This window comes from Pseudophryne corroboree, chromosome 5 (genome assembly GCF_028390025.1).
Source record: "Pseudophryne corroboree isolate aPseCor3 chromosome 5, aPseCor3.hap2, whole genome shotgun sequence".
NCBI classification, from domain to species: Eukaryota; Metazoa; Chordata; class Amphibia; order Anura; family Myobatrachidae; genus Pseudophryne; species Pseudophryne corroboree.
Genome location: NC_086448.1, coordinates 582,975,925 through 582,991,638, shown reverse-complemented (window position 1 = coordinate 582,991,638; position 15,714 = coordinate 582,975,925). Strand labels below are relative to the sequence as shown.

Here is a 15,714-nt window from a genome sequence, read left to right as displayed (position 1 = left end):
TGCCAGGTACACAAATACCCCCCAGTACCACATACACAAATGCCCCCCAGTGCCAGATACAGAAATGCCCCCCCAGTGCCAGGTACACAAATGCCCCCAGTACCACATACACAAATGCCCCCAGTACCACATACACAAATGCCCCCCAGTGCCAGATACATTGCTGTAAATGTCAAATTGCTTTCTAACAAATATTTAAAATGCCCTCTCTAATATATACTGTGGACGCCTGCGCATCTTATTACCATGTGCTATGAATGTGCGCTATACATCGCAAAACACTGCATCCCATAAGAGAAAACAATACACCCACACATTATCTGAGTTCCAAAGCTCATTGATGTATATACAGTATTTGTTATTAAAAGGATATGTATTCAATATATCACAATGTACAGTGTATATATATATATATATATATATATATAGTTATAGTTACATGGTTACAATTTACACAGTAAGCAGTTAATACAAACTAATTCAAATACATACATGGCCAGCGATACAATTACCATATTTTGCTCAAATAAAGTCTCCATTTCATATCACTCTCTCTCTCTCTCTGTAAAATCATGCAGCCACTGGACAGTCAACATCTCCACCACCATCTGGGACAAAAAGAACAGCCAGCTCTTGTGTCTGCAATCAGCTATATAATATGTAGTTTGGGGGAGTGCACAGACTAGTCTAGGGGAGGGAACTTTCTAATTCATGATGAGTCACTGGTCAGTTCATATGCTAGCAAGGTCCAGCCTTGATGGTGTAATTACAGGAGATAGCCACTGGTCAGGCATGCTGTCTTCCAGGAAATCCATTGTTCTAATAAGAGTGACTTTAGCTTTCATACATTTAATCATATCTACTTGTTGCAATGAGCTACAACTTAATAACAGGCATCAAATTGATATACACATTAATCTGGTTGCTTTAATACCAAACACGACATGTCCATCTTGCTTCGTTCCAATGATACACATACATGACGTTACTCCATTATATAATTTGAAACTTTATGATGTCTGGCGCTTGATATGTTCAAATGATGTGCTGTATGAATTATGTGTCGAATCTATCTCTGTGGCATGTCTGTAAATGCGCATGTTACCATATATTGCTGTGCTCGCTGCACGTATTTGCAAGTATAGCGACTCATAATGTGTGGAGTCTGTATGTTCTCCCTATGTAATATTTTTGACTTCGACATTGCCCCCCAGCACAGGGACGTGCGGTGAGCTAAATAGCTCAGGAGGCACTGACTAGCACCAGAGCCAGATTTACATGCAATATATGAGCCAAAGCTTACATCTGGGCATTATACACAGGTGCAGCAGTATAAACTCCTAAAAATTTGGTGAGTTTTGATCAGAGATGTGCGGAAAAGTTAGCCAGGTGAGGCAGTGCCATAGACTTTTTACTCCAGAGTTTTGGCTATAAAAATTATTAGAATAATGCAAAGAAGTTATTTCAAACATATTCTTCGTATTTTTCATATAGTTTACGCAGTCAAAACTCTGGCACAAACATTAGTGTGACAGGAAAGGCTCTGCCTCACCCCACCGCACGTCACTGCCCCAGCGCCAGATACATTGCCCACAGTGCCAGATACACTGCACCCCCCAACGCCACATACATTGCCCCCCAGCACCAGATTGCCCCCAGTGCCAGATATACTGCACCCCCCAGCACCAGATACATCGCCCCCAGTGCCAGATACACTGCACACCCCAGTGCCAGATATATTGCCCCCAGTGCCAGATACACTGCCTCTCCCAGTGCCAGATACATTGCCCCCAGTGCCAGATACACTGCACCCCCCAGCACCAGATACATTGCCCCCAGTGCCACATACATTGCCCCAATGCCACATACATTGCCCCCCAGTGCCACATACATTGCCCCCCAGCGCCAGATTGCCCCCAGCGCCAGATACATTGCCCCCAGTGCCAGATACACTGCACCCTCCAGCGCCAGATACATTGCCCCCAGCGCCAGATACATTGTCCCCAGCACCAGATACACTGTACCCCCCAGTGCCACATACATTGCCCCAGTGTCACATACATTGCCCCCCAGTGCCAGATTGCCCCCAGCACCATATACATTGCCCCCAGTGCCAGATACACTGCACCCTCCAGCACCAGATACATTTCCCCCCCAGCGACAGATACATTGCCCCCAGTGCCAGATACACTGTACCCCCCAGCACCACATACATTGCCCCCAGTGCCACATACATTGCCCCCAGCGCTAGATACATTGCCCCCAGTGCCAGATACAATGCACCCTCCAGCGCCAGATACATTGCCCCCAGCGCCAGATTGCCCCCAGCGCCAGATACATGGTGATAAATTATCAGCCAATCAGCTCCTTACTGCCCTGTTACAAGCTGGGTTTGAAAAATGACAGTTAGGAAGTGGTTGGTTGGTACTTTATCACTGGGCTTATATTACACCTATATTACCTTTATGTCCCGAGAGGTGGAATGAGAGTGGGAAAGGTAGTTATTTCATAGGCAATGCATACCTCCCAACATGACCCTCTCCAGGAGGGACACAATGCTCTGCTTCTGGACTTTTCCTTAATTTATGATTGGCGACACCTGTGTTGAAAAGGTTAATGGATAAGAAAGGTGTTTCACCACAGGTGATGGCAATCATACATTAAGAGAGAAGTCCAGGAGCAGAGCGTTCTGTCCCTCCTGGAGAGGGTCATGTTGGGAGGTATGGCAATGTACAATAAATATATCCCATGCCGACCACTAGTTTTGTGGATATATGCATGAAAGGAAGCATTCAGTTTGCACCAGCTACAGGGTTCGTGCAAATACAGGATGACGACCACGACGACGACATTGGATAGTATCAGATAATTGTGCAATCACAATTGTACCACTTTACAGCACGGAGATAAGCACTCAGACAGTGAAGCTAATGGTTTTCATTTGTTTACACTCATTTTTACATGTGTGAGTCTCATCAGTTGATTGGCAGCAAACAGCAATAATTAATAAACAATCATATTCATCTTGCTACTCTTTTTGTCTGGTTTACAATCCAGAAATTTGTTGTATCTCATGTTTTTTAATGAAATGTCCTTGTTTTTTATTACGTTTGATCTCTAATTAGGATGCCTTGTCAAATTTATAGTCATACATGTGGTAATTCATATTATAGACACAGGTTTTCCAAAACTGGTTCTCAAGGAAACCTAAAGATGGGCATGAACTATACAAATATATGGCAGATAATCTGTGGTTGGAAAGAAAACCTGGTAATGGATGAGAGCAACTGACAATCGACCATTTGCTACCAAACACTGGAAAATGGTTAAAACCTGTCCGTGAGTTAACAAATTTGTATAAACGACAGGTGTTGTCCATTTTACAGTGTTTGGGAGCAAATGGTCAATTGTTAGTTGCTCTCATGGGTGGTATTCAGTATGCCGGCTGTTGGGATCCCGGCGCTCAGTATCCCATCACAGAAATCCCGACACCCGGCATACCGCAAATTATTCTCCCTCTTGGGGGTCCACGACCCCCCTGGAGGGAGAACAAATAGTGTGGCGCACGTAGCGCACCACCGTGTCTGCAGTGTGGCGAGCGCGCAAAGGGACCCATTTACACTCGCCCAACTGCCGGCATGCCGGCGGTCGGGATCCCGGCACCGGTATGCTGAGCACCGGGATCCTGGCTGCTGGCATAACATACTACACCCGCTCTCATCCATTACCAACCATAGATTATCATTCCAACCACAGATTATTATTCACAGATTATCTGGCAGATAACTGCATAGTGTATGCCCACCTTAAAGGGGGGTATTTACGGAGCAATAATCTAAGCAATCTGACTAGATTGATTAGATTTTAAGCATGATCGCTCCATTTGTACCCCCCCCCCCCCCCACAGTGATAGCGTTGCGCAGCCCCGCGCATCGCTATCGCTGGTGCTAGATTGGCCTATATTGATTTAAGGGGTCCCCACTCCTCTAGGGTACCCCGGCCAGGGGTGACTAGTTGGGTATTTAATGTCACGGCCGCAGGGACAGGTATAAAAGTGTCCCCAGGCTGTGGCATTATCTCCCCAGCTAGTGGAGCCCGGTGCTGGTTCAAAAAATATTGGGGACCCCTACGCTTTTTGTCCCCCGTATTTTTTGCACCAGGACCGGACGCAGAGCCCGGTGCTGGTTCTAAAAATACGGGGGATAACCTGTCCATTTTTTCCCCGTATTTTTACAACCAGGACCGGCTCAAAGAGCCCGAGGCTGGTTATGCTTAGGAGGGGGGACCCCACGCATTTTTTTCGTGATTTTAACTAGTGATGTGCACCGGAAATTTTTCGGGTTTTGGGTTTGGTTCCGCGGCCGTGTTTTGGGTTCGGACGCGTTTTGGCAAAACCTCACCTAAATTTTTTTGTCGGATTCAAGTGTGTTTTGGATTCGGGTGTTTTTTTCAAAAAACCCTAAAAAACAGCTTAAATCATAGAATTTGGGGGCCATTTTAATCCCATAGTATTATTAACCTCAATAACCATAATTTCCACTCATTTTCAGTCTATTCTGAATACCTCACATCTCACAATATTATTTTTAGTCCTAAAATTTGCACCGAGGTCGCTGGATGGCTAAGCTAAGCGACCCAAGTGGCCGACACAAACACCTGGCCCATCTAGGAGTGGCACTGCAGTGTCAGACAGGATGGCCCTTCAAAAAAATTGTCCCCAAACAGCACATGATGCAAAGAAAAAAAGAGGCGCAATGAGGTAGCTGTGTGACTAAGATAAGCGACCCAAGTGGCCGACACAAACATCTGGCCCATCTAGGAGTGGCACTGCAGTGTCACGCAGGATGGCCCTTCAAAAAAATACTCCCCAAACAGCACATGACGCAAAGAAAAAAAGAGGCGCAATGAGGTAGCTGTGTGACTAAGCTAAGCGACCCTAGTGGCCGACACAAACACCTGGCCCATCTAGGAGTGGCACTGCAGTGTCAGACAGGATGGCCCTTCAAAAAAATTGTCATTAAACAGCACATGACGCAAAGAAAAAAAGAGGCGCAATGAGGTAGCTGTGTGACTAAGATAAGCGACCCAAGTGGCCGACACAAACATCTGGCCCATCTAGGAGTGGCACTGCAGTGTCACGCAGGATGGCCCTTCAAAAAAATACTCCCCAAACAGCACATGATGCAAAGAAAAATGAAAGAAAAAAGAGGAAGGTCAGGCATCGCAACCGACACAATTGGACTCTCCTTGGGGATTTGTGATTTCGAAGAACGCACAGTTCTTTGCTGTGCTTTTGCCAGCTTAAGTCTTTTCTTTTTTCTAGCGAGAGGATGAGTGCTTCCATCCTCATGTGAAGCTGAACCACTAGCCATGAACATAGGCCAGGGCCTCAGCCGTTCCTTGCCACTCCGTGTCGTAAATAGCATATTGGCAAGTTTACGCTTCTCCTCAGACGCTTTTAATTTTGATTTTTGGGTCATTTTACTGATCTTTTGTGTTTTGGATTTTACATGCTCTGTACTATGACATTGGGCATCGGCCTTGGCAGACGACGTTGATGGCATTTCATCGTCTCGGCCATGACTAGTGGCAGCAGCTTCAGCACGAGGTGGAAGGGGATCTTGATCTTTCCCTATTTTTTTAACCTCCACATTTTTGTTCTCCATATTTTAATGCGCACAACTAAAAGGCACCACAGGTATACAATGTAGATGGATGGATAGTATACTTATGGACGACGAGTGACGACACAGAGGTAGGTACAGCAGTGGCCTACCGTACTGCTATATACAGTATAATAAATGGACCTGGTGGACACTGTCAGCAAACTGCTAAACTAGTATAAAGAAAAAAAGCCACCACAGGTACACAATGTAGATGGATGGATAGTATACTTATGGACGACGAGTGACGACACAGAGGTAGGTACAGCAGTGGCCTACCATACTGCTATATACAGTATAATGGACCTGGTGGACACTGTCAGCAGACTGCTAAACTAGTACTAGTATAAAAAAAAAAAGCCACCACAGGTATACAATGTAGATGGATGGATAGTATACTTATGGACGACGAGTGATGACACAGAGGTAGGTACAGCAGTGGCCTACCGTACTGCTATATACAGTATAATGGACCTGGTGGACACTGTCAGCAGACTGCTAAACTAGTATAAAAAAAGCCACCACAGGAGTGTTTTTCAGGCAGACAAACGTATACTGGTGGTCACTGTCAGCAAAACTGTGCACTGTACTCCTGCTATAGCTGCTCCCCAGTCCGCACAATTAAGCAGTGTGAGCACTCAGCACAGATATATCATGCAGCACACTGAGTACAGACATGGTATGGAGCGTTTTTTTTCAGGCAGAGAACGGATAAAAAAAAACTGGTGGTCACTATCCGCAAAACTCTGCACTCTACTCCGAGTCCTAACAGCTGCTCCCCAATCCTCCCCACAATTAGTAATAAAACAAGCAATCAACTGTCTCTTCTACAATTATAAACGGAGAGGATGCCAGCCACGTCCTCTCCCTATCAATCTCAATGCACGTGTGAAAATGGCGGCGACGCGCGGCTGCTTATATAGAATCCGAATCTCGCGAGAATCCGACAGCGGGATGATGACGTTCGGGTTAGCCGAGCAAGGCGGGAGGATCCGAGTCTGCTCGGACCCGTGTAAAAAAGGTAAAGCTCGGGTGGGTTCAGTTTCTCGGAAACCGAACCCGCTCATCACTAATTTTAACCCATTCCCACCCCTTCCCACTGAAAACCATGCTCTCTCAATTTTAGTCAGTTAAAAAAAATATATTATTTAAAAAAATATATAAATAATAGTTGTAAATCCTAATGGACAAACCAAGTACCTAATCCCTTCTAATATAAATAGATATGCTATTAGCAATAAAAAAAAAACACCAAAAAAAGCATGTTTTTAAAATTTTTTATTAGATTCCGCCAGCAAAGTGAGGCGGAATGAAATTGACGAAATTACTGTCGAAAAGCACTGTTGTCGAATTGACATTCTTCAATTGAATATACTTTTGTCGCATTTTTACCATTGCAGACATGTCGAATTTGTGAACTGTCGAATTCAAAAAGTCGAATCTGAAAAGTCCGTTTTTTTGTCGAAAAGTAGTGTATTGCATTGTCAAATTTTTTTTTGTGTTGAAAATGCCCCGTTTTTCGACATTTTCTGCAATTCAACCGCAATTGCATATACCCCAATATCGCTTAGTCAGAATCACATAGTCAAAATCACACATAAGTCAGTATCGCACCGTGTGTATGCACCTTTAGATTTGTATGGGGTGTGTTCAAACTGAAATCAAAGTTGCAATGTAAAAATAAAGCAGACAGTATTTACCCTGCACAGAAACAATATAACCCTCCCATAGTGTTGTTTACATTTTGTAGGTTGTGATTGGTAGTATCCTCCAGGTGTGTGTACACGGATTCTGTGGCTTATAGGCCCTACACATTAGGCGATATAACGGAACAATATGAACGTTCTCGTTGATTAATGAACAAGAACTCTTTCATTTCGTTCAGTGTGTAGGCACCAACATCGTTGGTACCGGGTCGCTTATGCATGCAGGCCAATATGGACAATCTCATCCATATTAACTTGCACTGCTGTGGAGCCGGGTGATGGGGTGAAGAAACTTCACTCCCCCCATCACCTCTTCCCCCGCTGCCGGGTCGCCCCTGTCTGCCGTATCGGCCATCTTGCAGCTTGGCGGCGGGTCGCCTAATGTGTAGGGCCCATCAAACACTTAACTGGCTAATGTTTTTTCCCCCTAAATGCACAGAATTTTTTTTTTTTATTAAAAACATATTTAGAAAAATGTTTAAAAATATTTACATATAAAAACAATATGCCTAGGAGGATAAATGTAACATCTGCATAGGCAATATATAAAGTACCTCCCACGACCCAGTGGCAATAGATTCCCTAATGGTAATATTACAAGTGGCATGACCCATCTCCCACCAGTGTCCTTAGAGCCCCACTGTGGAACTGTCACCCCTCCTCTCCCCTTCACCTTTCCCTCGTTCATTTGACATTATACATGCATAGTAGCCCCCAGACCTGGGCCACTAAACCATTATAATATCAACTAGTATTCAAACCCCTTCCCCTCCATTCTCCAGTGTTACAGTGTTGTACCAAGCAGGTTTTGTAAGATGAACATCACACATAATTGACAAGAATGTTTTTTGGAAGGGAGATGGGAATTGTGCAGCAGAGAAATGAGATATTAGCCGATAGGTAAAGTGATTGAATAAATGCATTACACATTCATATTTTGATATTAAATAGGAATTAGGTTTAGCATGAATTAACATTTTTCTTTACAGATCAACCGCTTTGTAAAAATATGTTTCAGCAGCATTGATTTATTCAGCAGCACTCCCAGAGAAAATCATTGTAAATTTTACCAGCTCCTTGTTGATACTGTAGCCAACTATATTTTCCATCAACAGTGGAAAATAACAGCTGTTGAAAAGAGACCTGAAAAAAATAAGGCAGATGGATGAATTTAATGTGAACATACATCCATAATTTATAATAAAATGTTTTGCAACTTTTCATCTGCTTAAAATTGATAATTAATCTTAACACTTTCAAAGGTAATGTTATTATGTAAAATACTGAATATACATACATATGGTGTGCTTAGAGTCTACTTTCATATAAAAGGTATGTTGTTTACATACAAAAAAAATGTATACAATGCAAGTGAAGATTTTAACAGTGTACAATGAGATTATTCATGTTATTTATTGAACTGAGCAGATATCAAGATGACTACATAATTATGATTGTACTTGGGAAGGGGAAAAAAAATAATTATAGCTATGTTTGTTTTTACATTTTTCTGTGTATCATTTGTCTACTTTTGTTCTAGCATTGCACATTAATGTGTCAGATACTGAAATTTGCATCAGTGTACAAGTGCACACAATCCGACTTCCTCCCTGTGAGGTACAAAGATTTAAATTCTTATATTACTAGCACCAATAATTGTAAGTATGTATGTATGTATGTGTGTGTGTGTGTGTGTGTGTGTGTGTGTGTGTACGTACGTACGTATATATGTATATATATATTTATATATGTGTGTGTGTGTGTGTGTGTGTGTGTATTTCTGCTGCGGGGTACACTGGGCTCCACAAGGATTGGACAATGGGGTGTAGAGTAGGATCTTGATCCGAGGCACCAACAGGCTCAAAGCTTTGACTGTTCCTAGAATGCACAGCACCGCCTCCTATATCACCCCGCCTCCCAGCACAGGAGCTCAGTTTTGTAAGTTGGTGCTGCAGTAAGCAGGCACTGAACAGAGGGGCTGCTCCAAGCAGCCCTAAGAAAAGCTTTTTATGAGGTAAAAAGTGAAGACTTCAAGGGCAGCAGCGGTGGTAAATGTTTTGTGACAATCACTGCTGCAGCTCCAGCTCTCCCCAGCAGCGCTGTACACTCCCGAGCCCTGGTTGCCGGGTACCTACAGCGGAGGCTCCGGGTTTTCTTCACGTTAGACACACACGGCTGGAGCTCTCCAGGATCGCGTGGCCGCGCTTCGGGAGGTGGTAAGTGGGTCCTGCTTGCGGGACCCGGTCTTTATCGCGATCCGGCGCGGTCAGTGGGAGGCGGGCCGCGCGCGCTGGCGGTGGACACTGTGGCAGTACAGGCGATCCCACTAGATCACCAGGGCATGGGCGCAGGTCAGATTTTCTCTCTAAACCAATTCTTATATCGCCCACAGTACCCGGTGGTTTTGCCAGCAGAGGGGATAAAGCTTAGACCTGAAGCCCCTCCCCCAGCCCCAGAGCGCCATTTCTAGCAAGTGTTCCTGCCCTGGAGCTGCATCTCTGTCTTTTCCTCACTCCCTGTCAGTGTCTGCGGCGCCATTATCCCTCAGCTCACTCTCCCTGGGACTGCTTGGGCAAATCCTCCTATGTAAAGCCGCCCGGTTGTCAGCGCTGTGCCTTTACATGACACTTAAGTATTCTACCTGCCTTTTTAGACAGTGATAGTTAAGAAAGAGTGCACTTAGTCAGGGTTTAATAGTACAATTACCCTGTGATATACATCCAGTTCCTACTGTGTACTGTTATATCTATTGTTATATAGCTGTGTAAGCTAGTCCAGTGCAGTATTATTGTCAGTAATAACCTCTGCATTGTACAAACTGTGACTTTCTGTGTGTGCATTTGATAGCTGAGTGGTGTCCATTTCGTGTCTTTCACTCAACCTGCTATCCCTATATTCTATAACCTGAGGGGGCATGGTGCGTCAGGTTTTATCTAATATAGGATTTTCACAAAGATATACTGTATTACGTATTTCTCTGACGTCCTAGTGGATGCTGGGAACTCCGTAAGGACCATGGAGAATAGACGGCTCCGCAGGAGACTGGGCACATCTAAAGAAAGATTTAGGACTATCTGGTGTGCACTGGCTCCTCCCCCTATGACCCTCCTCCAAGCCTCAGTTAGATTTCTGTGCCCGGCCGAGCTGGATGCACACTAGGGGCTCTCCTGAGCTCCTAGAAAGAAAGTATAGTTTAGGTTTTTTATTTTACAGTGAGACCTGCTGGCAACAGGCTCACTGCACCGAGGGACTAAAGGGAGAAGAAGCGAACCTACCCAAGTGGTGGTAGCTGGGGCTTCTTAGGCTACTGGACACCATTAGCTCCAGAGGGATCGAACACAGGACCCGACCTCGTCGTCCGTTCCCGGGGCCGCGCCGCCGCCCCCCTTACAGAGCCAGAAGCAAGAAGGTCCGGAAAATCGGCGGCTGAAGACTTCTGTCTTCTCAAAGGTAGCGCACAGCACTGCAGCTGTGCGCCATTGCTCCTCATGCACACCACACACTGCGGTCACTGATGGGTGCAGGGCGCTGGCGGGGGGCGCCCTGAGCAGCAATAAATAGCACCTTGGCTGGCAAACTGACACCATATGTAGCCCCAGGGGCTATATAGGTGTATATTAACCCCTGCCAGAATTATTAAAATAGCGGGAGAAAGCCCGCCGAAAAAGGGGCGGAGCCATCTCCCTCAGCACACTGGCGCCATTTTCCCTCACAGCTCAGCTGGAAGGATCGCTCCCTGGCTCTCCCCTGCAGTCCTGCACTACAGAAAGGGTTAAAAAGAGAGGGGGGCACAAAAATTAGGCGCAGTATATTATAATAATGCAGCTATAAGGGAAAACACTCTCTATAGGTGATATCCCTGTGATATATAGCGCTCTGGTGTGTGCTGGCATACTCTCCCTCTGTCTCCCCAAAGGGCTTTGTGGGGTCCTCTCCTCTGTCAGAGCATTCCCTGTGTGTGTGCTGTGTGTCGGTACTGCTGTGTCGACATGTATGATGAGGGAAATGATGTGGAGGCGGAGCAAATGCCTGTGAATGTGATGTCACCCCCTGCGGGGTCGACACCTGTGTGGATGGACTTATGGAAGGTGTCAACTCCTTACACAAAAGGTTTGACGACATAGGACAGCCGGCTACTCAGCTTGTGCCTGTTCCAGCGTCTCAAATGTCATCAGGGGCTTTAAAACGCCCGCTACCTCAAGTGACAGACACAGATGTCGACACGGATACCGACTCCAGTGTCGACGACGATGAGACTAGTGTACCCTCCAATAGGTCCACCCGTTACATGATTGAGGCAATGAAAAATGTATTACACATTTCTGATAATACCCCAGGTACCACAAAAAAGGGTATTATGTTTGGTGAGAAAAAACTACCTGTAGTTTTTCCTGCATCTGAGAAATTAATATGAGGTGTGTGAGGAAGCGTGGACATCCCCCGATAAGAAATTGATAATTTCTAAGCAGCGTACCCTTTTCTGCCAGAGGATAGGTCACGTTGGGAAATACCCCCTAGGGTAGATAAAGCGCTGACACGCTTATTAAAAAAGGTGGCACTACCGTCTCCGGATACGGCCGCCCTTAAGGAACCTGCTGATAGAAAGCAGGAAACTACCCTTAAAGCTATATACACACACACGGGCATTATATTGAGACCAGCTATTGCCTCGGCATGGAGGTGCAGTGCGGCAGCTGCGTGGTCAGATTCCCTGTCGGATAATACTATGGATAGGGACAATATTTTGCTGACAATAGAGCATATAAAAGACGCTGTCTTATACATGCGTGATGCACAGAGGGATATTTGCCGGCTGGCATCACAAATAAGCGCTATGTAAAAGCGATGCCGATTCAAAACGGCACATGGAAGTTTTGCCCTATAAGGGGGTGGAACTGTTTGGGGATGGTCTTTCAGACCTCGTTTCCACAGCTACTGCTGGGAAATCAAACTGGTTGCCACAAGCTACCCCACAAGAAAAAGAAAGCACTGTATTATCAGGTACAGTCCTTTCGGCCCCAGAAAAGCAAGAGGGCTGGAGGCTCATCTTTTCTGCCAAGAGGAAAAGGTAGAGGGAAAAAGCTGCAGCACACAGCTAGTTCCCAAGAGCAGAAGTCCTCCCCTGCGTCCGGTAAGTCCACAGCATGACGCTGGGACTGCTCAGGCGGACCCGGGTACGGTGGGGGCCCGTCTCAAAAATTTCAGCGCACAGTGGGCTCTCTCACAGGTGGATCCCGGGGTTCTTCAAACAGTATCTCAGGGGTACAGGCTGGAATTCGAGACGTCTCCCCCCCGCCGTTTCCTAAAATCTGCCTTACCGGCAACTCCCTCTGCCAGGGAGGCAGTGTGGTGGTTATCTAAAAACTGTATTCACTGCAAGTGATTGTCAAGGTACCCCTCCTTCAACAAGGAAAGGGTTACCATTCCACAATGTTTGTGGTACCGAAACCGGAAGGTTCGGTGAGACCCATATTAAATTTAAAATCCTTGAACACATATATCAAAAGATTCAAGTTCAAGATGGAATCGCTCAGGGCGGTTATTGCGAACCTGGACGAGGGGGATTACAGGGTCTCTCTGGACATCAAGGATGCTTACCTGCATGTCCCCATTTACCCTCCTCACCAGGAGTACCTCAGGTTTGTGGTACAGGACTGTCACTATCAGTTCCAGACGCTGCCGTTTGGGTTATCCACGGCACCGAGGGTCTTTACCAAGGTAATGGCCGACATGATGATACTCCTTCGCAAGAAGGGAGTTTTTAATTATCCCGTACTTGGACGATCTCCTGATAAAGGCGAGGTCCAAGGAACAGTTGGTAGTGGGGGTAGCACTTTCTCGGGAAGTGCTGCAACAGCACGGCTGGATTCTCAATATTCCAACGTCACAGCTGGTCCCGACGAAACGTCTTCTGTTCCTGGGAATGATTCTGGACACAGACCAGAAAAAAGTGTTTCTTCCAGTGGAAAAAGCCGAGGAGTTGTCATCTCTAGTCAGAGACCTCCTAAAACCGGGACAGGTGTCGGTACATCAATGCACACGAGTCCTGGGAAAAATGGTAGCTTCGTACGAAGCAATTCCATTCGGAAGGTTCCACGCAAGGACTTTCCAGTGGGACCTGTTGGACAAATGGTCCGGGTCCCATCTCCAGATGCAACAGCGGATAACCCTGTTGGCAGGGACCAGGGTGTCGCTGCTGTGGTGGCTGCAGAGGGCTCATCTACTAGAGGGCCGCAGATTCGGAATACAGGACTGGGTCCTGGTGACCACGGATGCCAGCCTTCGGGGCTGGGGTGCAGTCACACAGGGAAGAAATTTCCAAGGACTGTGGTCAAATCAGGAGATTTCGCTTCACATAAATATTCTGGATCTAAGGGCCATTTACAATGCCCTAAGCCAAGCAAGGCCCCTGCTTCAGAACCAGCCGGTACTGATCCAATCAGACAACATCACGGCGGTCGCCCATGTAAACAGACAGGGCGGCACAAGAAGCAGGAGGGCATTGGCAGAAGCCACAAGGATTCTCCGATGGGCGGAAAATCATGTGTTAGCACTGACAGCAGTGTTCATTCCGGGAGTGGACAACTGGGAAGCAGACTTCCTCAGCAGGCACGACCTCCACCCGGGAGAATGGGGACTTCATCCAGAAGTCTTCCAAATGCTGGTAAACCGTTGGGAAAGACCACAGGTGGACATGATGGCGTCCCGCCTCAACAAAAAGCTAAAAAGATATTGCGCCAGGTCAAGGGACCCTCAGGCGATCGCTGTGGACGCTCTAGTAACACCGTGGGTGTACCAGTCGGTTTATGTGTTTCCTCCTCTGCCTCTCATTCCCAAGGTACTGAGAATAATACGAAGGCGAGGAGTGAAAACTATACTCGTGGTTCCGGATTGGCCAAGAAGAGCTTGGTACCCGGAACTTCAAGAGATGCTTTCAGAGGACCCTTGGCCTCTGCCGCTCAGACAGGACCTGCTGCAGCAGGGGCCCTGTCTGTTCCAAGACTTACCGCGACTACGTTTGACAGCATGGCGGTTGAACACCGGATCCTGAAGGAAAAGGGCATTCCGGAGGAAGTCATCCCTACCCTGATCAAAGCCAGGAAGGATGTCACCGCAAAACATTATCACCGCATTTGGCGGAAATATGTTGCTTGGTGTGAGGCCAGGAAGGCCCCAACGGAGGAATTTCAACTGGGTCGATTCCTGCATTTCCTGCAAGCAGGGGTGACGTTGGGCCTCAAATTGGGGTCCATTAAGGTCCAGATTTCGGCCCTGTCGATTTTCTTCCAGAAAGAACTGGCTTCACTGCCTGAAGTTCAGACTTTTGTCAAAGGAGTTCTGCATATTCAGCCTCCTTTTGTGCCCCCAGTGGCACCTTGGGATCTCAATGTGGTTTTGGAGTTCCTGAAATCACATTGGTTTGAACCACTTAAGACTGTGGATTTGAAATATCTCAGGTGGAAAGTGGTCATGCTGTTGGCCCTGGCTTCGGCCAGGCGTGTGTCAGAATTGACGGCTTTGTCCTATAAAAGCCCTTATCTGATTTTCCATATGGATAGGGCAGAGTTGAGGACTCGTCCTCAGTTTCTCCCGAAGGTGGTATCAACGTTTCACTTGAACCAGCCTATTGTGGTGCCTGCGGCTACTAGGGGCTTGGAGGATTCCAAGTTACTGGACGTAGTCAGGGCCCTGAAAATGTATGTTTCCAGGACGGCTGGAGTCAGGAAAACTGACTCGCTGTTTATCCTGTATGCACCCAACAACCTGGGTGCTCCTGCTTCTAAGCAGACTATCGCGCGCTGGATTTGTAGCACTATTCAGCTGGCGCATTCTGCGGTGGGACTACCGCAGCCTAAATCTGTAAAAGCCCATTCCACAAGGAAGGTGGGATCATCTTGGGCGGCTGCCCAAGGGGGTCTCGGCTTTACAACTTTGCCGAACTGCTACTTGGTCAGGGGCAAACACGTTTCCAAATTCTATAAATTTGATACCCTGGCTGAGGAGGACCTGGAGTTCTCTCATTCGGTGCTGCAGAGTCATCCGCACTCTCCCGCCCGTTTGGGAGCTTTGGTATAATCCCCATGGTCCTTACGGAGTTCCCAGCATCCACTATGACGTCAGAGAAAATAAGAATTTACTCACCGGTAATTCTATTTCTCGTAGTCCGTAGTGGATGCTGGGCGCCCATCCCAAGTGCGGATTGTCTGCAATACTTGTAAATAGTTATTGTTACACAAATCGGGTTGTTATTGCGAGCCATCTGTTCAGAGGCTCCTTTTGTTATCATACTGTTAACCGGGGTTCCTATCACGAGTTATGCGGTGTGATTGGTGTGGCTGGTATGA

The 15,714-nt window shown here is 46.5% G+C and overlaps 1 protein-coding gene across 7 annotated transcripts in view; it reads left to right on the top strand.

Moving 5' to 3' along the window:
• Positions 1-15,714, top strand: part of C5H18orf63 (chromosome 5 C18orf63 homolog) — a 506,655-nt gene that overhangs the window by 365,523 nt on the left and 125,418 nt on the right. For 6 of the 7 annotated variants that reach the window (XM_063923371.1, XM_063923370.1, XM_063923373.1 and 3 more), the window contains one exon: positions 8,910-8,986. The exons of the other annotated variant lie outside the window; for it this stretch is intronic. In XM_063923371.1, the coding sequence (XP_063779441.1) occupies positions 8,910-8,986 (77 nt within the window). The remainder of the gene's footprint in view (positions 1-8,909; positions 8,987-15,714) is intronic. 7 annotated transcript variants of the gene reach the window in all.